The 23621-nt window shown below is 39.9% G+C and overlaps 1 protein-coding gene across 1 annotated transcript in view; it reads left to right on the forward strand.

The window, feature by feature from the left end:
- Window positions 1-23621, forward strand: part of LMBR1 (limb development membrane protein 1) — a 180233-nt gene that overhangs the window by 94401 nt on the left and 62211 nt on the right. Inside the window, exons 6-8 of the mRNA XM_040352705.1 lie at window positions 10239-10365; window positions 12912-12980; window positions 20647-20711. Of these exons, the coding sequence (XP_040208639.1) occupies window positions 10239-10365; window positions 12912-12980; window positions 20647-20711 (261 nt within the window). The remainder of the gene's footprint in view (window positions 1-10238; window positions 10366-12911; window positions 12981-20646; window positions 20712-23621) is intronic.

Genomic DNA, 23621 nt, shown 5'->3' on the forward strand with positions numbered 1-23621 from the left:
CTGATGGACACTGGGGTGGCGCTGATGGACACTGGGGTGGCGCTGATGGACACTGGGGTGGCAGCACTGATTGTTGCCAGTCAGTGCCCATTTGTGGGCACTGACTGGCAACTTTTTTTTTTGTTTTTTTTTTTATTTATTTTTTTTTAGACTTTTTTTTTTTTTTTTTGGCTTTTTTTTTTTTTGTCCACCCTGGTGCTCCAGGGTGGGCATCCCTGGTGGTCCAGTGTGGCGATCCGAGGGGGGGCTGCGCTGATAAACAATCAGCGCGAACCCCCCCTGACAGGAGAGCCGCCGATCGGCTATCCTCTACTCGCGTCTGTCAGACGCGAGTGAGGAAGAGCCATCGGCGGCTCTTCCTGTTTACATTGTGATCAGCCGATCATTGCTGATCACGTGGTAAAGAGTCTCCGCCGGAGGCTCTTTACCGAGATCGGAGATGCAGGGTGTCAGACTGACACCCCGCATCACCGATCGCCGCGATGCGCGCCCCCACGGGCGCGCGCGGCATGAAATCCTGCAGGACGTTCTAGAACGTCCTGTCAGGATTTCATAACCACTTCCCGGACGTAAATCGGCCATAGGCCGGGCGGGAAGTGGTTAAACTTGAAGCATAGCTTGACACAAGTGTCTTGCAGCGATCTACGGGTATCTTCGCCCATTCGTCATGGGCAAAAGCCTCCAGTTCAATCACATTCTTGGGCTTGCGCACTGCAACTTCTTTCTTTAGGTCCCACCAGAGGTTCTCAATCGGATTTAAGTCTGGTGACTGCGATGGCCACTCCAAAATGTTCCAGCCTTTGATCTGCAACCATGCTCTAGTGGACTTGGAGGTATGCTTGGGATCACTGTCCTGTTGAAAGGTCCAATGTCTCCCAAGCCTCAGGTTTGTGACGGACTGCATCACATTGTCATCCAATATCTCCTGGTACTGAAGAGAATTCATGGTACCTTGCACACGCTGAAGCTTCCCTGTACCTGCAGAAGCAAAACAGCCCCAAAGCATGATTGACCCCCCGCCATGCTTCACAGTAGGCAAGGTGTTCTTTTCATCATAGGCCTTGTTCTTCCTCCTCCAAACATAGCGTTGATCCATGGGCCCAAACACTTCTAATTTTGTTTCATCAGTCCACAGAACACAATCCCAAAACTTCTGTGGTTTGTCCACATGATTTTTGCATACTGCAGTCGACTCTTCTTATTCTTTGGAGACAGCAAGGGGGTGCGCCTGGGAGTTCTGGCATGGAGGCCTTCATTACGCAGTGTGCGCCGTATTGTCTGAGCAGAAACTTCAGTACCCACATCTGACAAATCTTTTCTCAGTTCCTCAGCAGTCACAAGGGGACTTTTCTCCACTCTACACTTCAGGTAGCGCACAGCAGTCGAAGTCAGCATCTTCTTTCTGCCACGACCAGGTAGCGTTTCAACAGTGCCCTTTGCCTTGAATTTGCGAATGATGCTTCTTATGGTGTCTCTTGGTATGTTTAACATCTTTGCAATCTTCTTATAGTCATTTCCCTTCCTGTGAAGAGTAATCACCTCTTCTATTGTCTTCCTGGACCATTCCCTTCACTTCACCATGTTTGTAACCACACCAGTAAATGTCTAGAAGGAGCTGAGTATCACAGTCATTTTAAAGCTGCCTGATTGGTGCTTATTAGGCTTTATTGCTGCTCCCTGACATCCACAGGTGTTTTCAATACCTGATTGAAAACACTTCAATGAACCTCTGTTCTTCAGAGTGGTAGTCTTTAAGGGGTTGAATAATTGTGTAAATGAAGAATTCACAAAATAAACATTTACTACTGTATTACAAAACCAATTGATGTCATTTTAGTTGCATATGGTTCTTTAAGAAGTCCTTGTAGGATTTCATTCTGAATACAATTACAAATGTACACTAAATTCCCTAAAACCCTTTACAGCATTGGGGGGTTGAATAATTTTGAACACAACTGTATGTCAACCACCCCCCACCCATTGCAGATCTGCTCCACTCTTTCTCAGCCATAGTCTTGCTGAACCCTATGGTTCTTTTAGATGTTGCTAGGGGTTCTTCATGCAGTGGCAGATTGATCTTTTGCCTGACAATTCTTGCATAGTTGAGGCACTGATGTGACTTGACAGAGCCTGCAGCAATGAGGCTAGTGGTGTTTCTTCTCTAGGGCTGCAACTAACGATTATTTTCATAATCGATTAGTTGGCCGATTTATTGTTTCGATTAATCGGATAATAGCCTTAAAAAAAAAATTGGGGCCAATTTGTTGTTGGGCAGATTACAAAACACAAATTGCTGCAAGAAAACACATTACATGCTTTTCTGCAGCTTCTCTATTTGAAGTATATTGAACCCAAAAAAAAAAAAAAAAAAACGGCACCGTTTTGCGTTAAAGGTCCTTGCCCTTTCCAAATACACAGCAGCTGAAAAAAAATCATGGATGTGAACATGTCCCATAGGAAAACATGTAAATTAATTGTAGTGTGTGCAAAAAGCACCAAAAAACAGAGGTGTGAACCCAGGCCTGAGATGTTTAGTAACATAATGGGGTTAAAAAAACAACACAAATCAGTACACAAAGCGCAAATAATCGCTACTGTAAGGGGTTAATTTTTTTACTGTGGGACAGTGAAAGTAATATTTACAGTAGCAATTTGCTTTTTAGTACTATAAAGGGCTAATTTTAGTTTTTTTAACCCCATTATGTTACTGGCCGATTAATCGATTATGAAAATTTAAATGTTCCCACTAACCACCAACATAAGAGGGTCCTTTTTCCACTGACCACAACCACTGACCACAAATGTATGAGGGAGCCTTTCCATGGAACACCAGTTTAAAGGATGCACTACACTGCCCACCACTTTAAGAGGAGATGTCTCCACAGACCACCAGTTTTCAGGATGCGCTACACTAACCACTACTGTTAAGCAGGCCATACACGGTCGAATTTCGAACGAATTTTCTTTTCAAAATCAAATTTTTTTTTTTTTTTTGTGATCCGATGATGCCAACTTTGATTTTCGATTGCCGCACGAAAATCGGCTGTTGCTGCAGCCCATTAACGGTGCGAAATTCGTACGAAAATTCTTTTGATAACCTTTTCTCAAAGAAAATTCTTTCGAAATTCGTGTGTATGGCTGCCTTAAGGGAGCCTTTCTCCACTAACCAATGTGAGGGGCAATGCAATTTTTGCTAAATGTTTCTTTCCTGGCCATTATTATTTTTCATTTTATTAAATATAACAAAATAAAGTGATCCATGCTGTGGGTGCCTAATATGCTAGTTAAGCCACATTGTTCTTTTATTTAACCTTATGTCTACACTGATCATGTACTAATGCCTGAAAATGATCCATGGTATAATTGTTAAAGGCCGAGTTAGAGGATAGCACGGGAGCTAACAAATACATTAATGAATAATGAGCAAGGTTTAGGTCCAGTTTAAAGAGGTATTAAGCCCAAAACTAAAATGTAATATATTGTAGCTTACCAATCATTAGATGTGGTGGCTACATAATAATAATAATAATAATAATAATAATAATAATAGTACTGTGTATGATGATATAAAAAGTGATGTAACCTTTTACATTTCATTTTTAAATAATTTGAAGATTAACAAAAAGTATGACTTTTATGTGGTATTGCAGACGACTTCCAGCCTTGGATACACTGGGCTGTAATTATTCCAATCTTCTGATATTTGTAAATGCAGAAATAGCTTTCATTGCTGAACCAGAAACATGTAGACATTTCTGTAGTAGCTCCATAACGAAACATCTCTGAGCTTCCTCATGCAGTAAGTAAAATCAATTGCAGTCAGGTGTCTATAATAAGGTTGTTAACCTCATCAAGGATTTCCGCTGACTTCAAAACTCTGAGCCAGAAGGTCGAGTGCTTGGATATGTAACCGAAGACAGTGTGAACAGTCTAATTTATGGAAGCCTGTCTCCCTTTAATTTGGGCTTTTTCTTTGCCTCTGATGCCACTCCATTCCTGCATCAACTTGATATCAACCCTTTGTCTATACACCTCTGCTCTGTAGCTAAGATGTGAGGTTTTATTCTACAATTTCCTCTCCCGAGTTCTATTGTGCCTCAGTGCTACTTGCTGCTCAGCTATTGCACACACCTGGAGATTGTAAAGGTTCCCCTATTTGTCATACTGCCAAGTATAATCAAATTCCAATCATTATGCTTTTTATATATTGACTTCCTGTAGATGGATAGTGTGCTGGTTTGTGTCTGGTGATGGGAACCTTCCAGTTTTTTTGTATTTCTCGTTCAGTCTTCTCTTCTTCACTATTAAGCATGACCTGGGGTCTATTAAGCAGCCTATACATGCAGAATGGGCCTCCTAAACTTCCCAACGCTGGCTGCAGATGACCTAATAGCACAGAGTTGGCTAAGATTGACAGATAGGTGCTTATGACAAGGGTGACAAACACTCTATTGTTAGCGGAATAATAGAGGCAACTCAACAAGAGCAGCATAGTCACACTGATGAGACTCGTACAACCACATTTCCCTTCCTGGCCATCTGATACAGGGATGTCTGGCCACCTCAGAAGTGTTTAGCTGCTTGTAGACCGAAAAGACTCCTTTGCAGATTAGCAGTTTTGTATGGAGACCATCATTTTTTTTTGTAGTACATGTATATGAAGACTAGTGCCCAGGACAACTATCATTGTGTACAGCATTCATGTGCTCAGGGACTGACCATGTCTCATCTGTGTCTGTCTGATACAAGCCAATCAGAAATGCCATTTTTTCAGTGCTCAGTGAACACCTCCTGTCTATTTGGAAGCTGTATGTCAGATCTGAAAGCCATTGATTTGAAATAGTTAGAACCCTTTTGCTCCCACGGTGTATGTACATAAGAACAATAAAAACTGCACTTGGTTTGAACTCCACAAACATCAAGTACAATTAGTGACATGATCATGTTATACAGGAAATATCAAAGCTGCACTCAAGTCAGGAAAATCCCTTTGTGCTGAGCTTTATGTCATTTTCTTCAAGCAAACAGCAGCTTTTCACTGTATTTCTGGGCAGGCCTTCCACTTCCTGTAACACAGTTCTGTACAGCCTTAATTTTTTACTCCAGTATATATGTGTGTAGGCTGCAATTGGCTCAGAGAGCAGATGGTATAGAAATATATATTGTGCAACAATAAGGAAAAAGCGGCCCTTTGTGTGAAACGCGTTTGCTGAACAATTTGGATTCCTTGTGTGATATGTTTTTTTAAACCTTTGACTATACAATAAACCAACACATTTTTCTTCATCTCTGGATGTGCCGCTTTTCTCTTTGTTGCATGGACTTTCCAGGTTGCGGACCTCAGCAAGCACCCAGTCTTGTTGCCACAGCAGTATCAAGAGATCTTTAATTTGCAGAAAGCCTTGGAGCGGTGTCCATTCTACTTCCCTTTTTCATAGAAATATATCGGCCTGCCTTTTCGCTTAGGCTGTATACACTCCTGAGCAGCCAAATTTTCAGGCATTTTTTATTTGAGTGTTTTTAGGAGCATATAAAGTGTTTTAGAAGTGTATTAGTGTTTCCAAACTTCACACGTTTTTGTTTTAGCCAATGGAAAGCACTAGAGGAGGAGTCCAGTTGTTGGAGGCTCAAAATGCTTTATTTTTGTGTTTTTAGGCATTTCCAATGTCCAAGTCCATTGGCCCAAATCTGCCTCTGAGGTAGCTCATGTAGCTTATGGAGCTTTGTAGGCTTTGAGCTTTGAGCTGTTCACTCATATGGGAACAGTCACCATGGTAATGGGATTTTGCCATTGAGCATTGCTGAGCTTTGCACCCTGCGGGTGAAAAGGGGGGGGGGGGGGGGGGGGAACTTTGTGTTGATCTGGGTGAAAGTGGGAACCTGTCAAAACCAGAGGCCTACTCCCCCCAAAACAAAAAAAAGTGCCAAATGGTAAATAGGAGGGGGAGGGGGGGGGCAACCAAATGGAACTTTTTCCTTTTGGGTGAAGTTCTGCTTTAGTTCTTTGTTTGCATACTCACCTGTCCTTCATCAGTATCCTCTGAGCTGAAGATTACCTCTTCCTGCACCAAGGCAAGCATGGCCCCACCATTTACACTTCCCAAGTCTTCATATTGGTCTTTTAATGAGATTAATGTCCTTGTGACCAACAAGGCATATCAGGAGGTGGGATAGGTCAGGTTTGGCTCTTTCAGTAAGATGCTGACATATTTTTGACTTGTGATTTTCATGAAAGGTATTTTCTACCTATCCATTTTGTCTGTATTGACAAGGTTTCGGTCAGACCTACTTTTATTAAACAATTCTAATTTATATATAAAGTTAAGCTGTAAGTAATTTGTCACTGTGTTTGCGTTTTACTTCCATTTTTTTTGTTTGTTTTAAGACTGCTTAACTGAATTTATGCTTTTTCTGCACTTTTTCCTTATTTTACCTTTTTTATAAAAAAAAAATTATGTCAAACACTTGCGAACATTTATGGATGTAGAAAAATACAGTATTTCTATTGTCCACTAGAGGGCTCTGCAGACTTTAAAGAAATGCATGCAGACTCATTGCTAGAGCAGTGTTCAGAAAAGATTACCTCACCATACCTGTGTAACGCCTGGGCTTGGCTGGGCGCCACATTTGGCGCTTTGCCAGTGTCTTCCATTCACTTGATTGGAATCACAGATACAATTTGCTAATCTACTTTCTCAGCCTGAAGAATCAGAAATGCAATCCATCTTTTAAAAATGGCTTTTTAAAACTATGACGTAATCAAGATAGTTTATTTATTTAGACCAAATTTTGGACTTCATACAAAATGTATTTTATTTTCAAATAAGTCACACAAAATTAATTGCAATGAAGCATAGATTGGGGCACCATACTATAAAACTAAAGTTGCAGCATAAAAAATATATTCATGTTTGTGTTGATTATGTTCTCTGTGAAGAAGTAAGAGAAATACTTCCTGGAAATTGCTAGTTGCTGGGATTTCTGTGCTTTCAGAAATTTCTAAGGCGCTGACACTGAACAGAAAAGTCAGAGCGAAGTTGGAGCCCCTAATCTGCATATTTAGACAATTTCGTAACTCAAAGTATCAAGGCCATTGGACTGGAATGACACACAAGAGACTAGGATTCTCAAAAGAAAGAATCGGCATGGTCTATAACTAATATGGAAAAAGGGATCGAGGCTAAAGATATACCATATAGAATCATATACTGGCCAGCTGTGGTTCAGCCCTAACTGCATACATAAAAATATTTCAACCCAAGATGATTGAAAAAAGAAGGGGCTACAGGACCACACTCTGTATATGGCGTATCAAAAAATATATATGTCATGTCCTTGTTTTGTGAGTATTAAGTGTAGATCTGCATATTGACTTACCCAGGTCTCATTACACTTTTTTAGCCTCTTGTTTGTATTTATTCACCAACCATATTGATCATCTAATAAAAATATATATTTTTTGAAACGCCATATACAGAGTGTGGTCCTGTAGCCTCTTTCTTTTTTCAATCATCTTGGGTTGAAATATTTTTATGGTCTATAACTAAGACAAGGGGAGGGATGGGGATTGGTGGCCAGTTGCCAGAGAACATAGTTTGGCAAGTTGAGGAGAAAGCTGCCAGAAATTGTCATGTGGCTGGTAAAAGTAGAACTGCCAGAAAACATAGTGCGGCCAGTGAGGGGAAATATGATAGAAAATGTAGAATGCCAGTCAGGGGTGAGCTGCCAGAGAGCAAAGTGTAGCAATTAAGGGAAGATCTGCCAGAGGATATAATGTGGACCATGAGGGGTGAGCTCCCAGAGAATACAGTGTGAATAGTAAGGGGAAACTGCCAGAGAATGTATTGTGGCTGATAAGGGGTGAGCTGCCAGAGAGCCTAGTGTGGTAATTAAGGGAAGACCTGTTAGAGAATATAGTGTGACTAGTGAGGAGAGAGCTGACAGAAAACCTCATGTTGCCAGCAACATGCTGCCAGAGAACGTAATGTGGGCAGAGTGGAGAGCTGGTGGAGAACCTTTCTGGGCCTCTCCCTCAACAAGGGCATTACTGAAAAGTCTGAGTTGCAGTCATATTGGTCCACTGACCCAATTTACCATATACACGTGTTCTCTGCTGCCAGGGCTAGGTACGAGCAGATATTGCATTTCATGCATTTAAGTGACAATGAAATCGTCCTGGGGGTGACCCTGAACATGATCGGCTCCATAAAATTCGGCACCTCATAAACTACTTCAATGAAAAATTTGCAGCCTTGTTTATCCCAGATCAAGATGTCTGCATTGATGAGTCACTGATTACATTTTCTGGCCGTCTTGTTTTCAAGCAGCATCTGCCCAGCAAGCGAGCCAGATTTGGGGTCAAGATGTATAAGCTCTGTGACAGGGCCACAGGCTATACATATGGTTTCCTGGTTTACGAGAGAAAAAAAAACACCTTGGAGCCGCCAAACTGCTCAGACTACATAGCGAGCAGTGGGCAAGATTTTTTGGGACTTGGTGTCACCCTTATTCGAAAAGGGGTACCATTTTATATGTGGACAATTTTTGGACACCTCTATCAATCAGGAATTGGCGCATGTGGCACTGTGTGATCTTATCGGGGCTTCCCCCCAACAGCTTGTAAATGCCCAACTTAGTCGGGGAGAGAGCCTGCTTGAGGTCCAATAAATTACTTGCAGTGAGATACAAGGACAAACCGAACATTTTTGTTCTGTCTTCCATTCACCTAGATACTACAGTCCAAATTCCTACGGCGACTGGTATTGTTGAGAAGCCCCTCTGTGTTCATGACTACAACCGTAAAATTGGAGTGGTGAACTTAAACAACCAAATGATGGGGCTGAACATTAGTTGCTCATAAGACCAGACGCTGGTATAAAAAAGTGTCTGTATACTTATTCCAATTGGCTCTGTTCAACGCTTATGTGCTACTCAAAGCGTCTGGATAAACTGGCTCCTTCTTAAAATTACAGGATGTCTTTCCTGGTACCCTTACCCAAGGAGCACCCCAAAAAAGAAGCCGTGTCTGTAGCAAGTGCAGATACAGACGTGACACCCTCTATTTTTATCCTTCCTGCCCTGGCGAACCTAGTCTCTGCATCAGACAGGTACTGTCTCCCCTGCTACCACACACTAGTGGAGTATTAGAATAGGGTACAGCACGTCACAGTCATAGGGCACACTTTCCCACAGGGTCTCGAAAGATGTTAGATGGCCATCACATTTTGAGAGATCCTAAGCTGGAACAATCTGTTATAATTAAAGTGTAAAAAAACATAAAAATTTAAATATATACAGTTGTGCTCATAAGTTTACATACCCTGGCAGAATTTATGATTTCTTAGCAATTTTTCAGAGAATATGAATAAAAACACAAAAACTTTTCTTTCACTCATGGTTAGTGTGTGGCTGAAGCCATTTACAGTATTATCAATCAAGTGTGTTTACTCTTTTTAATAACAAGCAAAATGACCCAAATGACCTTGATCAAACCCTGGTTGGGGTGAACACTTATAAAGGATAGGACTACATTATCTAATTCAACCTTACACAAGAAGCCACATTAAATTTTGTAGTGTGTCGGAGAAACACAAAATGATGACTCCACCCAACACTTCTTTGTATTGGACCAGTGAACTCCATAATGGGCCAAGTACTAAGGCCTTAATGTAGCATGTTTTGTCTTGCGTTAAAGCGGAGTTCCACCCAACAATGGAACTTCCGCTTTTCACAACCCCCCCCCCCTCTGGTGTCACATTTGGCGGACCTCCGCTTTAAGGACATTTAAAGTAATTTATTAGTGGAAAGTAAAAATCAAACCAGAACTTCTGGCTATGAATAATGGAGAAAGGCTAGAACCTGTCAGGAATTTTTATTTTTATTTCTATGTTGAATGAAAATATCCCTAAATGAGGGGAAATTGCACCTCTGACAGCTTTTTCCATAACCGGTGTCAGTGTTGGAATAGATCCCCTCTACGCCTGTTCAGGTGACGATCTAAAATGTTGTATTTCACCTCACTTTCGGTTTTGATGAATGTCAATGTTTCAGATAGTGAGGGTGAACAGGCACACTGAAATTTTAATACAACATTTTTAGATCGTTCCAAAATTAGAAAAAAAGATTTTACTTGAACTCCACTATACAAATTGTTCCAATAAACGAACGCTAAAATGCATTCTTTGTGATTTGCAAATTGGTGCCATCAAAGTTATACTTTCTTTTCATTTGTTCAACAGGGAATTCAAGCTCGGATTCTAGAGACTGTTGTCATGCTCATTCTCTTGGCACTCCTTATCTTTGGCATTGTGTGGGTGGCATCTGCCTTGATTGACAACAGTTCTGCAAGCATGGAGTCTTTGTATGGTAAGGTTCTGAGCTCTACTTGTCCCTCTAGATGTTTCTTGCTGGATAATTCACACACATGAAGAGGGGTTTTAATTTACTATTTACTCTTTGTTTTAGAACTTGTTTTAGAATTAATTGATGGAAGCTTAGGTGAAAACTGTAGCTACTGACTATTAGTTTGACTAGGTTTCACAAAATTATAACAATTGCTTAGATCTATAAAAATTTTGGTTAGGTTTTGGATCTGCTGGAATTGCAAAACAGTGTAATATTTAAAATCTGTATTCATAAGAGAAACGGATAAAGTAAACCTATCATTTACTAGTAAACATTCCTCTTGTATTGAATTGTATTCTAACTGCATTGTCTGACCTTATTTTGTAAACCACTGCACAAATTATAAATCCTGCATAATAATAAACATAATAATGCTGATATAAAGCATCAAATCAGAGGAAACTGACAGTGAACTTGACAAGAAAGTGTATAGGCCCCAAGGGGGCAGTAAGCAGAGTTTTATGGTGCAAAGAATCAATTATACAAAGAATACAAAATATATTGATGCATAAACAGTATAAAACTACTTATACAATTAGGGCTAAAGATAGTAGATGGCCCAATGGTCATATTACAAAAGAATGGTTGCCTCTAAATGTTTCGCCACAAACGTGGCTTTTTCTGGAGCTTTTGTGGGACCTTTTATTTTAAAACATTACCACCCGTTGAATGGTCATGATTCCGGATACTTCCCAAGTCCCACCAAGAGGTCCAATGGTGGATGTCTGTACCACAAGAGTGAAATGAAAACAGTTGCCCTATAGTTATTTCAAGAAGTTTTGGTAAATCGATCGATCAATATTTAATCTTTCCCCATAAACAGACTTCATCCATTACCAGCATACTTCAAGGTGCTTGTACCCTCCGAGCATTTCCTTTATTTCACTTTGCCACCATTGCTTGACTCAGTGTCTGAGAATTACACCATATACCCAGGGAGGATCAAAGAAATTTGAAATGTCCCAAGGGATTAATCCTTTTTAGGAAATGAGTATTGAGCCTCACCAACAGCAGGCTAAGTACTCAATACACGTTTAACCACTTAAGACCCGGACCATTACGCAGGTAAAGGACCTGGCCAGTTTTTGCGTTTCGGCACTGCGTCGCTTTAACCGACAATTGCGCGTCGTGCGATGTGGCTCCCAAACAAAATTGGCGTCCTTTTTTCCCCCCACAAATATAGCTTTCTTTTGGTGGTATTTGATCACCTCTGCGGTTTTTATTTATTTTTTGCGCTATAAACAAAAATAGAGCGTCAATTTTGAAAAAAAAACTATTTTATACTTTTTGCTATAATAAATACCCCCAAAAAAGATATAAAAAAACATTATTTTTTTCTCAGTTTAGGCCTATACGTATTCTTGTACATATTTTTTGTAAAAAAAAAATCGCAATTAGCATTTAACGATTGGTTTGCGCAAAATGTATAGCGTTTCCAAAATAGGGGATAATTTTATGGCATTTTTATTAATATTTTTTTTTACTACTAATGGCGGTGATCAGCGTTTTTTTTTTTTTTTTCGTGACTGCGGCATTATGGCAGACACATTGGACAATTTTGACACATTTTTGGGACCATTGTAATTTTCACAGCAAAAATTGCTATAAAAATGCATGGTTTACTGTGAAAATGACAATTGCAGTTTAGGAGTTAACCCCTACAGCGCCCCCTAGTGGTTATGTGTGTGACCTCATATGTGTTTTTAACTGTAGAGGGTGGGGTTGGGCGTGTGATGTCATTGATCGCCTTTCCCTATATCAGAGAACAGACGATCAGTGACATTGCTACTGTGAAGAACGGGGAAGGTGTGTTTACACACACCTCTCCCCGTTCTTCAGCTCCTGTGACTGATCGCTGGACACCAGCGGCGATTGGGTCCCAGGGCTTACGGAGCTTCGGACTGGGTCGCGGGCGCTCGCCCGTGACCCAAGGCTGGGCACTTAAAGGGGACGTACAGGTACGTGCCTGTGCCCAGCCGTGCCATTCTGCCAACGTATATCTGCAGGAGGCGGTCCTTAAGTGGTTAAACAAAAAATGAATAATAAAAAAAAAATGTTAGCCCAATTTTTTTGTATAATGTGAAAGATGATGTTATGCCTAGTCAATAGATACCTAAACTGTCACGCTTCAAAATTGTGCATGCTAGTGGAATGGCGACAAACAGTACCTAAAGTAATTGTAAAAACTTTTTTTTTTTTTTTTTTCTAAACTGGTAAACTTGCTGCAAGGCATGTTTAAAAAAACAAAAACAAAAAACAAACAAACAACAACTTGGATAGATATGAACCTTGCCTCGAAGAAAAGGAATTTCACATAAATCGATATATGCAAAGAGCCATGATGTGCTGGTTCTGTAGCCACTATTCAATTTTCAACCAAAACAATGAGAAATTATGGTCTGCAATTGACCACATTATTCACTTCCACATTATATTTTCATAATGTGTAGATCCGATCTGTCACCAAAAAAACATTACAAAACCTAACTTATTTTCTAACCTTTCAGATCTCTGGGAATATTACCTACCCTATTTATATTCCTGTATTTCATTGATGGGATGTCTTTTATTACTCCGTAAGTAATGTCCGCTTTATCTCCTTTTATATCCTCATCCATGTTTATTTAAACCAAGTCAATTGTTTTCATATTTTTAAATCTGCAGTTTAAAATATGAGAATGCCCAGTAATCCTGCAATACCCATGTTATGCACTTCTGTTATGAGGTGACAACTGTTTCCCAGTTGTTCTCCTCTGTTGTCTATCTGTCACATGAACCCCTAAGAAAATTCAACTAGCCATTGCCCCAACAGACATTGCACAGGCATGGTATGCTTTGTCGCCATCAAGAACTTCGATCTGGAGAGATTGCACATAAACAGGAAGTTGATATGAGACTTGAAAAAGGGTTAAAAATCTGTGACCTGCCAAGTACTCCAATAAGGATGCAGTTGAAGGATATGCCTAAAGAAAAAAAATCGGTACTCAAAATATTTTTACACTGATGGATGCCCTTTTAATTTTAACTGTCAAAAACCCGTCAAACTTTAAAATTATTATTGTAAAAGTATGTAGTTGTAACTGAAAGCTTGTTCTAGAGCCTAGACTGAGGAAAATATTCTGCAATAAATGCACAAGGGGAAAATCTATACTACCTGGCTTTTTGCTTTGGATGTGGCGTTCGCCAGTAGAAGCAGTGATTCACATTAGTTTTATCTTTTGCAGGCTGTGCACTGTGTTTCGCTGAATACTGCACATGTACATATAGTAGCTGCTGTGTTTTTTTTTTCTTGTTTTTTTTTAAATGTTGATACCAGTGCCGAATATACATTTTCTAAAATGTTCTTACAGTTTGGCTATCATATGAATGCAATATGGTGCATAGAATTACCAAGCCATATTTATTTTATCTTAATTGTACAATACAGGACACAGGCAAATTATTCATAAACCTTGAGTTATAGGCTCAAACCTTCAGATAATTGGACACTGGCTTTTTCAGGCTCATCCCCCCAGAACCCTACTCCACTTTTATGAGTTCCCAGTTTTTTTTCTAGTGTCTTTACCAATGGATATTTTCTCACTTGTGGAGAAATCACTTGCAGCTTAAAGTGTTACTAAACCCACAACAGTAAAATCAGTCTGTATATGCAGTAAAGCATGCTTGTTATACTCACTGTGGGGTTAATCTTCCGTATTGTGTAAAAAGGCCGTTTGATCCTGTCTTTTCTGATCTTCCCCTCATTCTACTGACTCCTAATAATTTTTCCTGATAACACAGTCTATAGAGTCAGGGTGCACATGCTCAGTTTGGTGTGTATTGCCAGAGAGGTTTTTCTTTTCTAGGAAGGGTGCCTGTGATCAGAACAGGGCCAGTCGGCACTGTCCAGTCATTGGCCATTGACTCCTGCTGCTGTCAATCAAATCCAGTAACACGGGAGGCGGTGGGCCGAGTGCCACTGTCTGTGTCAATGGATGCAGCAGCAGGACTCAGGAGCCCACCCGTACGAGTGCCCTCATGGAATGCGGTTCTCTGTGGGGGCACTCAATGGGGAGGAGGAGCTAGGAGAATACGTGCTCTGACGTATATGTCAGACCCTGGCCTCTTCCCAACTGCCCTGTCTCAGGGTCCTCTATTTCATCCTACTTCTAAGTCTCTGGCTTTTATGCCATTGCTGTTGGGGGTCTATGAGTATGTTTTTTATTCTTTGCTAGAAGCAAGAAAAGCCACTTTCAGGAAGATCGGATATTGTACCTGTAAATTTTTCTTTGCCTGGTGTGAGCAGCGGCCTTCCTACAATCAGGTTTAAACCTTGTCCATTCTTTTTCAAAAACCTCTGGCTTCGCTCTCCCTTGTCAAAACCTTTACTTTGTTGAGGTCTCAACAATCTCTTGGTGATTCTTGGGCATTCAGGCACCAGGCCTCTGTAGCTGTGTAAGGCCACCACTTGGTTCTTTTGTCCACACCGTTTCAATGTTTTAGCAGGTAGATGTCCAACTCTGAAGTTGGGTCTTTTTGACTCTTGTTGTTGGGCCCATTGGCACACTTCTGTTTGCCTAGTTGTTACCCACACACCTCATTCATTTATTGGTAACCTCCCAGGGTCTGTGGATGCTTTGTCTGTGTCCTGTACTGTACGAATAGGAGGAATTTGGAATTTTGGGATATAGTGGAGGCTCCCAGGGGAATGTCCTCGAAGAGCTTTGCCAGTGTCCAATCACCTGAAGGTACAAACCTATAATACAGGATTAGTACTTTTACCTTTTTGTCCTTGTACTGTTTTAATTGAATTTACAGGTAAATAAAATAAACATTTCTTTAGGAAAAAGAAAAGTGCCAATTTATTTCAGTAATCTTGCTGCTCCTGAGCTCCCTCATGTAGCCAAAAGCTTAGGAAAGGATCAGGATTTCTCTGGCTACCACATGCAATGTGGATTTTTCACAAAATTGGAGATTACAGAGAGTCTGTTCTTTTCAGTCAGACAGGACTTATCTGGTATTCTTGTAGAGAGATGAAAATGGCAAAGAACCATGATGTGTGGTCCACAGGGAGCTCCGGAGATGCTCAAACTGCTCCAGGTTGGTTCTTTGCTTCTCCTGTACATACACAGAACATTTCCATTATTGCCTATAAAGAGGCATCTATCACTGGGATGTGTAATAGGTGACCTCTCTGTAGGAATGAATGTGTTTTTTTTATATTGTTTTCCTAATGCATGCAAAGAGCAAGCAGAGGAATGGTAGGGAGAGTTTGCAGGTAATGCAAATCTAGGAAACCCTCATTCACACAGAATGCCTAAAAACAAATGCAAAAAAAAAACAATTTCTTATCTTTTGTAGTTGCTTCTTTGGACCGGGTTTATACATAGGACTCCATAGGCAGCTTGATTTGTTTATAATACCTTGCATTAGGTAACAGATTTTTTTAAAGTGCATAACATACAATATACCACCCAAGCCTTGAGATCATTAACACTTTGTTGGGGCAGACAGTGCGCACATCTAGTATACAATTGATAATGAAAATCTGTCAGCACAGTACAGACAGTTAATTATGGTAAATATAACTCATAGTCAGCATGCATAAATTAATATTATAGAAAAAAGCGCAATAAATTATATGATAAAGTCCAAGGTGCATACAAATATAATAAAGTGCTATGCAATACAGTGAAAAAATCATCTGCTACAAAGATTTTTGAGCATTAATTCATACAAATTTCATATATAGTGTATATGATGTCCCCAAAAAAATCCAGAAAATAAATAAAATCATAAACGCTCCTTTTTTTAAATGAGTGGAGAAAGCAGACAGCCAGTATGCAATAGACCACAGTCCATACAAATGTAGGAATGTCACCCAAAATAGTACTTGTGAGAGGATTTGTTTGATTTAACCACATTGTACTGTATATGCTCGAATACAGTTTTTATTATGCAAGTCCATTATTTTAGATCTCATTAAACGGTTTAAACTGGATTACGCTATGATTGGTTTCTTGGTTTTACTCATATGATAGGCAACCTGGCTGTGTTTGGATCTCTGACTGAGGACGTACATCCCTGATCACAGACAGGGGTGCCTAACACACCTCCCGTTAACCATACTAGTAATGCTGATGTCATTGATGACATCCATCAATGTTTCTATCACACTCATGAAGTCCCATTTTGACCACCTTAATAGGGGTCAAAATCATTTGATAAGCTCCCCACTTTTCAAGTGGTGGAATGATCTCTATTTGGGTGTTTTTTTTTTGCGAGATATCCTCACACTCAAATTTTGGATGACATTTTTACATTTATATGGACTGTGGTTTTTCTATTGTGTACTGGCTGTTTGCAACTGCTTTCTTCGAGAAAACAAAGGGGGCCTTTGGGACTTTAGATGAAGCATGTAAAAAGGAGGCAAGATTGCACTGTGTGTCTGTAAAATGTATTTGTTACATAGAACTATTTCATGCAATACAGTACAGATAAATACATACACAATGCAAGTATAAAATATATATTAGTAATGGTCAATTTATATATTAAGGTATTGTGGCATGAAGGTACGAAGGGTAAATACCCATACTGGCAACAGAGTTCACATAAACAATCAAAATGTTTGAAAAATTTACAACATTGATTAATGGCTAGGTACTTCAAATTTAGAGGTATGAACAAGCTGTGGCATCAACAAGGCTCAACGCGTTTCATGGATTGTCCACTCATCAGGAGCCAATGCGGCAGATGTATCGAAATATATATATATAAAGTTTGTATATTGTAAATATATGTATAATGAGCCTCAGTCTGACTGGAACAAATTATAAGGAAAGGGGGACAAAAAGATGAATGAATGTCCACCCAATACTTACGAGGATAACGGACGTAGTGGTAGGTCCTGGGTGAGCCAAGGACATCATCTGCCACGGGAGCTGAGGCTACATTATACATGTGACGCAGCCCAAGACCATGTAAAATGGTAGGTGACACTGAAGGTGTGGGCCCTGTGTAACCATGGGTACTGGTGTATAAAACATCCAACGGAATATCTAAAAATCAAACAATGAAGGGTGTATGAAAGAGACCAAAAATTACTGAAAGTGTATGTGTGTAGATAGACCAGCTAGGTCTACCAAAAAGGGTGAGTAAAGTAAGAAATGAGAGCATGAGAGAAGAAGCCTCAAGCTGGGAGGTATAGTAGAAAGGTGCGCAACTGCCTACATAAATAACAAAAAAGTAAAATCACAAATGTGTAAAATCACAAAGAACCAACAGTCCAATAATCTAAAAAGTGCAAAATAATATTATTAGTGCATGTGGAAATAATTCATAGAATGATGAAACTGTATCTTCGTGTTGGTAAACACACAATTTTCTATGGATCTTCTATTAGAGGGTTCTTGCAGGTTTCAATGCTCTCAGAGCGCTTACCTCCTTCCTGGCAAAATATGCCTTTGGTTTATCTCCTGGCTTTCTCTGGTGTCCGGTCCTGGTCGTGTTGTACTTCCAGCAGCCCCACTCAGTATGCCAAAAATGGTCCCGGAGATAATGTAGGTGTTAGGGTTCCGTGGGTAAGTGTCTCAGTATGAGGATACAAACATAAAGAAATGGCCTCCCATAGCGTAATAAAGATAAAAAAGGTGAGGATTTTATTCAAAATATAATGCTCTTACATGAAAGCAAAGGATCGTATGCAAAAAGATAATTACGTTTGCGTTCCACGTCACTTCCGTCCTTTCAGGTATATCCAGCCCTTAGATGTTACGCCAAGTGGCTTCATCAGAGAACTCTGGTGAAGCCACGTGGCTTCATATTGGACTGTTGGATCATTGTGATTTTACACATTTGTGATTTTACTTTTTTGTTATTTATGTAGGCAGTCTTTACATAAAACATAGTAGAAAGGTGAATGGAGAAATGCCACAGTGAAGAATGAAAAGAATGACAAAGGGAAGGTGTAGGTGAATAAAGTGTCTGACACCCAGTGTATGAACCCAAAAGAAAGGGGGCTTACCACCATGTTGTGTAAAGGCGACAACCAGCAGTACAAAGTCCAGCTGGTGTGTAAGAACTCCGAGAAGGAACCGGCCAAAGAAATAGCCAGCTCCGACTGGGACATATATATATCGCACAACGCTGGAGGCAACTGCTTTCTTCACTCCTTTTAAAGGACTCTTTCTGATTTAATTTCCTTTTAGGATTTTTTTGGGACTTGTGTTTATTAACACTGATATACAATTTTTATGAATTAATGTTTAAAAAACTTTGCATCAGATTCATTATTCACTGTATTGCATAGCACTTTATACTTGTATACACCTTTTGACTTTATCATATAATATATATAGTGTATTTCCACTTTTGAGAAAACCCAGGATGTTTGTGCTCCCATTCACACAGCAAACTCATTAATATCAAAGCTGAATATTTTTGGAAGTAGTTTTTAGTTTGTTTTTAGTGTTAGCTATTTTAGGGGGATATCTGTGTGTACAGGTGACTATTACTGTGCATAATTATTAGGCAACTTAACAAAAAAAAATATATACCCATTTCAATTATTTATTTTTACCAGTGAAACCAATATAACATCTCAACATTCACAAATATACATTTCTGACATTCAAAAACAAAACAAAAACAAATCAGTGACCAATATAGCCACCTTTCTTTGCAAGGACACTCAAAAGCCTGCCATCCATGGATTCTGTCAGCGTTTTGATCTGTTCACCATCAACATTGCGTGCAGCAGCAACCACAGCCTCCCAGACACTGTTCAGAGAGGTGTACTGTTTTCCCTCCTTGTAAATCTCACATTTGATGATGGACCACAGGTTCTCAATGGGGTTCAGATCAGGTGAACAAGGAGGCCATGTCATTAGTTTTTCTTCTTTTATACCCTTTCTTGCCAGCCACGCTGTGGAGTACTTGGACGCGTGTGATGGAGCATTGTCCTGCATGAAAATCATGTTTTTCTTGAAGGATGCAGACTTCTTCCTGTACCACTGCTTGAAGAAGGTGTCTTCCAGAAACTGGCAGTAGGACTGGGAGTTGAGCTTGACTCCATCCTCAACCCGAAAAGGCCCCACAAGCTCATCTTTGATGATACCAGCCCAAACCAGTACTCCACCTCCACCTTGCTGGCGTCTGAGTCGGACTGGAGCTCTCTGCCCTTTACCAATCCAGCCACGGGCCCATCCATCTGGCCCATCAAGACTCACTCTCATTTCATCAGTCCATAAAACCTTAGAAAAATCAGTCTTGAGATATTTCTTGGCCCAGTCTTGACGTTTCAGCTTGTGTGTCTTGTTCAGTGGTGGTCGTCTTTCAGCCTTTCTTACCTTGGCCATGTCTCTGAGTATTGCACACCTTGTGCTTTTGGGCACTCCAGTGATGTTGCAGCTCTGAAATATGGCCAAACTGGTGGCAAGTGGCATCTTGGCAGCTGCACGCTTGACTTTTCTCAGTTCATGGGCAGTTATTTTGCACCTTGGTTTTTCCACACGCTTCTTGCGACCCTGTTGACTATTTTGAATGAAACGCTTGATTGTTCGATGATCACGCTTCAGAAGCTTTGCAATTTTAAGAGTGCTGCATCCCTCTGCAAGATATCTCACTATTTTTGACTTTTCTGAGCCTGTCAAGTCCTTCTTTTGACCCATTTTGCCAAAGGAAAGGAAGTTGACTAATAATTATGGACACCTGATATAGGGTGTTGATGTCATTAGACCACACCCCTTCTCATTACAGAGATGCACATCACCTAATATGCTTAATTGGTAGTAGGCTTTCGAGCCTATACAGCTTGGAGTAAGACAACATGCATAAAGAGGATGATGTGGTCAAAATAATAATTTGCCTAATAATTCTGCACTCCCTGTATATATATATATATATATATATATATATATATATATATATATATAGTGTGTGTGTGTATATGTGTGTGTGTGTGTATGTATATATATATATATATATATATATATATATATATATATATATATATATATATATATATATATATAAATAAATTGCGCACACACACACACCTTTATTTTTTATTTTATTTTTTTCACCCTCCTTTGACAATGTAGTTGGTTACTTTGTAGTAATCATTTAGATTGTGATAATTTTATAAATGTACCTAAAAACCATGCATAACTTTTATCTGATATACCATGCTACATCCTACTACATCCTACTACAGTAAACTGTGCTGATCAGCTGAACTGATTGTGTTCTCTTCCTTTCTAGTGTGTACGCCTGTTGGATTTTCCAGAATGTTTACAGTAATGGGTCAACTTTTGGTCAGGCCAACGGTAAGTTTTTTTTTTTTTGCAGTAAACCACCTACCCATTGTCATATGTTTTAAAATGGCAGTAAATTGAAAGTGGTGTTTTGGAGCGCTGTTTTTAAACTGAAACCTTGTTTGCCAACTAGGCATGCCCCTGGCATAATGCCTGTGCTCATGCTGTCATTGGACAGCGCAGATCATAGACAGACTGCACAGGGCCAATCAGAGTGACCCTGTGCCTTGTGATGGACAATCACAATGTTTACAGATTCAAATAATACTACTTCCTCTTACAATGGATTAAGAGGAAGAAGGTGAATTTCATGAATGAATGGCTCTTAAGGGAATCAGCAGCAGATTTAAGCTTGGAAGGGAAAGGGGGTTAATAAATGTTATTATTTGATATTTTTTTTTTCTTTTTACCCTTTCACCTCTCCTCTCCAGTACATATCATCTTCATCCTGTCTATGCAGTGCATGCACTTCAAACCCCCCCCCCCCCCCATCTCCATCCTACCATTGTATGGGAACTTTACATTAATCCCTTCATTTGTTTCTTCTCATGTATGACCTGCAGATTAATGATGTACTTTATCTAGTGCACCATTACCAAGCTCCATGTTTATTCCCCTCAATACCATAATGTTTTTTTATTTTAGAAAAAAAAAATGAAGACAAAAAAGTCTATATATAAAATAGGTAATTTTGGGGCTTGTTAGTACTGACATTTTTATTTGATATGTTTGTGATTTATAAGAAAATATAAGTAAATAAGGGACCAAAATGTGGTCTTTTTTTCTTATGTAGTAAAAAACGTAAACACTCAGTGGTTATTAAATAACATCAAAAGAAAAGCTCTATGTGTCTCAAAAATGATATAAAATCCCTTTGGGTACATGGTTGCATAACTGAATAATTGTCAGTCGAACCATCACAGCGCTAAAAAGTGAAAAAATGCCTAATAATGAAGGGGTATTACAAGCTAGTAGAATTTAAGTGCATTTTTTATGCAAAGTGCATGCCAAGTAATACAAAAAGTATATATTACCTCTCACAGATATCATGGTAGTCCTCTGACAGTGACCGTTTTGTTTAGGCATCATCTAGGGTTGGCATATACTTCCTGCACTGACCTGCTGGCTCAGAGATATCAGTCATGTAAATCCTAGTGCCTTTGTAGTAGTTCTTAACTGTGTTCACAAATGTCTGTCACAGATCAGCCCCCCCATTGCAGATTCTCAGCTTGTGAATTGTTACAAATAGGGTGGTCCTGATACCACTTTTTAAGACCGAGTACAAGTACTGGTCCTTTTTTTTTCAAGTACTTTTTTTTTACAATGCTGACATTGAGACAGGGAAAGAGACTGAGGACACAGATTCACCAGTCCCTTTCTCTGTAGCTTCAGCTGCACTGGAGATGAATGGACAGGAATCAGCGGCTCCTGTCCATTCATAAACTGAACACAGTTTACAATGCTCAGTTATGAATGGACAGAGTCACTGACCATTCGATAAAGAAAGGAGTTGGTAAATTACATATTTACCAGCTTCTTCCTTCATTCTCCATCCTGACTCATCTGGGACAAGGGGGTGGAAGAGCACAGATCCGGGGACAGGAGGAGGACACAGAGGGAAACTAGAGGAGGATAAAGGAACAGTTGTGCATGATTGGTGCGACGGTGTGGGGCGTTACAAGCACAGATTCCCCCTGTATAGATTTCAATATAGCAGCTTAAAGCCGCGGGGGAGAGGAGGAGAAGCGGCTGTTGGCTGCTTTATTGAAATCTATACAGGGGATCTGTGCTTGTAACTCCCACCACGCTGCACCAATCATGCCTGACTGCCCAAGTATCGGATCAAGCATTGGAGCATTGGGTGAGTACAAGTACTTGCGCAAATGCTCGGTATCGGGACAACCCTAATTTGTATATATATTTTTTTTACATTCTGTCACCAGTGCAGTAGAGCAGCATCATATAACTAGTGTGGCAGTTATCAGGGACACTGACTGGTGACAGTATTTAACAAAAATCACTTTAACCATTTGCAGAAAATACTGCATAAAGCAGTAGTGAATTTACATTTTCCGGATCGCAGGCGGTATTTGGAAAAACGCCTAAACACTGCATGCGATCTGGTTCTGTGGGTAGAGCCCAGCATTTTTGTTCCTATGATTGGATGATAGAAATCAGCAGAGCTTCCCCTCATTTCAAAGCTACCCCTCAGATTTAGAGCAAATGCACTTAAAGGTTCACTTGCAGTGCACAGTATATTTGCCTTTAGTAAATCGACCTCCCTGTGTGAATTCTACTATTTCAAAATCATTCCATGCATTTAATATATGCCTTTAGAAATGTCCTATAAAAGCATTCATGCCATTGCCAGTGTGAAGGAGGAAAACAGTAGTTGTTGTGATAGGTGAGAATTTTCATAAGCTGCTGCATTCATATATTTCTCCCTATGCAACAGTTTAGGTGGAACGTGATTGTCGTGTTGTAGTTGTGATTGTAATTGGATGCTTTCTGTAATTCTTCTCTCATTAATTACTGACACACAGGCTTAAAACATCGAGAGTGACAGCCTCAATTAAATGACAAATGGAAGATTTTTTTTTTCCTCAACTGCCCTTAAAAAAAATCTGCTTGTCCTATTTCAACACTCTAAGTCAAGTAGGAGCACACCGTTTTTAGCCATTCACTCCTCACTCTGAGGCTCTCCTTGTTCTATTGGATAGACTCGGAATTCCTCTGACATTCCTTGTGTGCTCTCCGTATTCCCCCTTCTGTTCTCTATGCCTCTGTCCCAAGTCCTTAGTCCCATGAACCTGTGACCTTTGTCTGCAACTTTCTTTTTATTATTCCTCATTCCCACTTCTTACTTAACAGGGCAAAGAAATTGCCTCAATTTTTTTTTCCCCCTCTCCAAATCTCCAGGCA

Source organism: Rana temporaria, chromosome 5 (genome assembly GCF_905171775.1).
Source record: "Rana temporaria chromosome 5, aRanTem1.1, whole genome shotgun sequence".
Taxonomy (NCBI): Eukaryota; Metazoa; Chordata; class Amphibia; order Anura; family Ranidae; genus Rana; species Rana temporaria.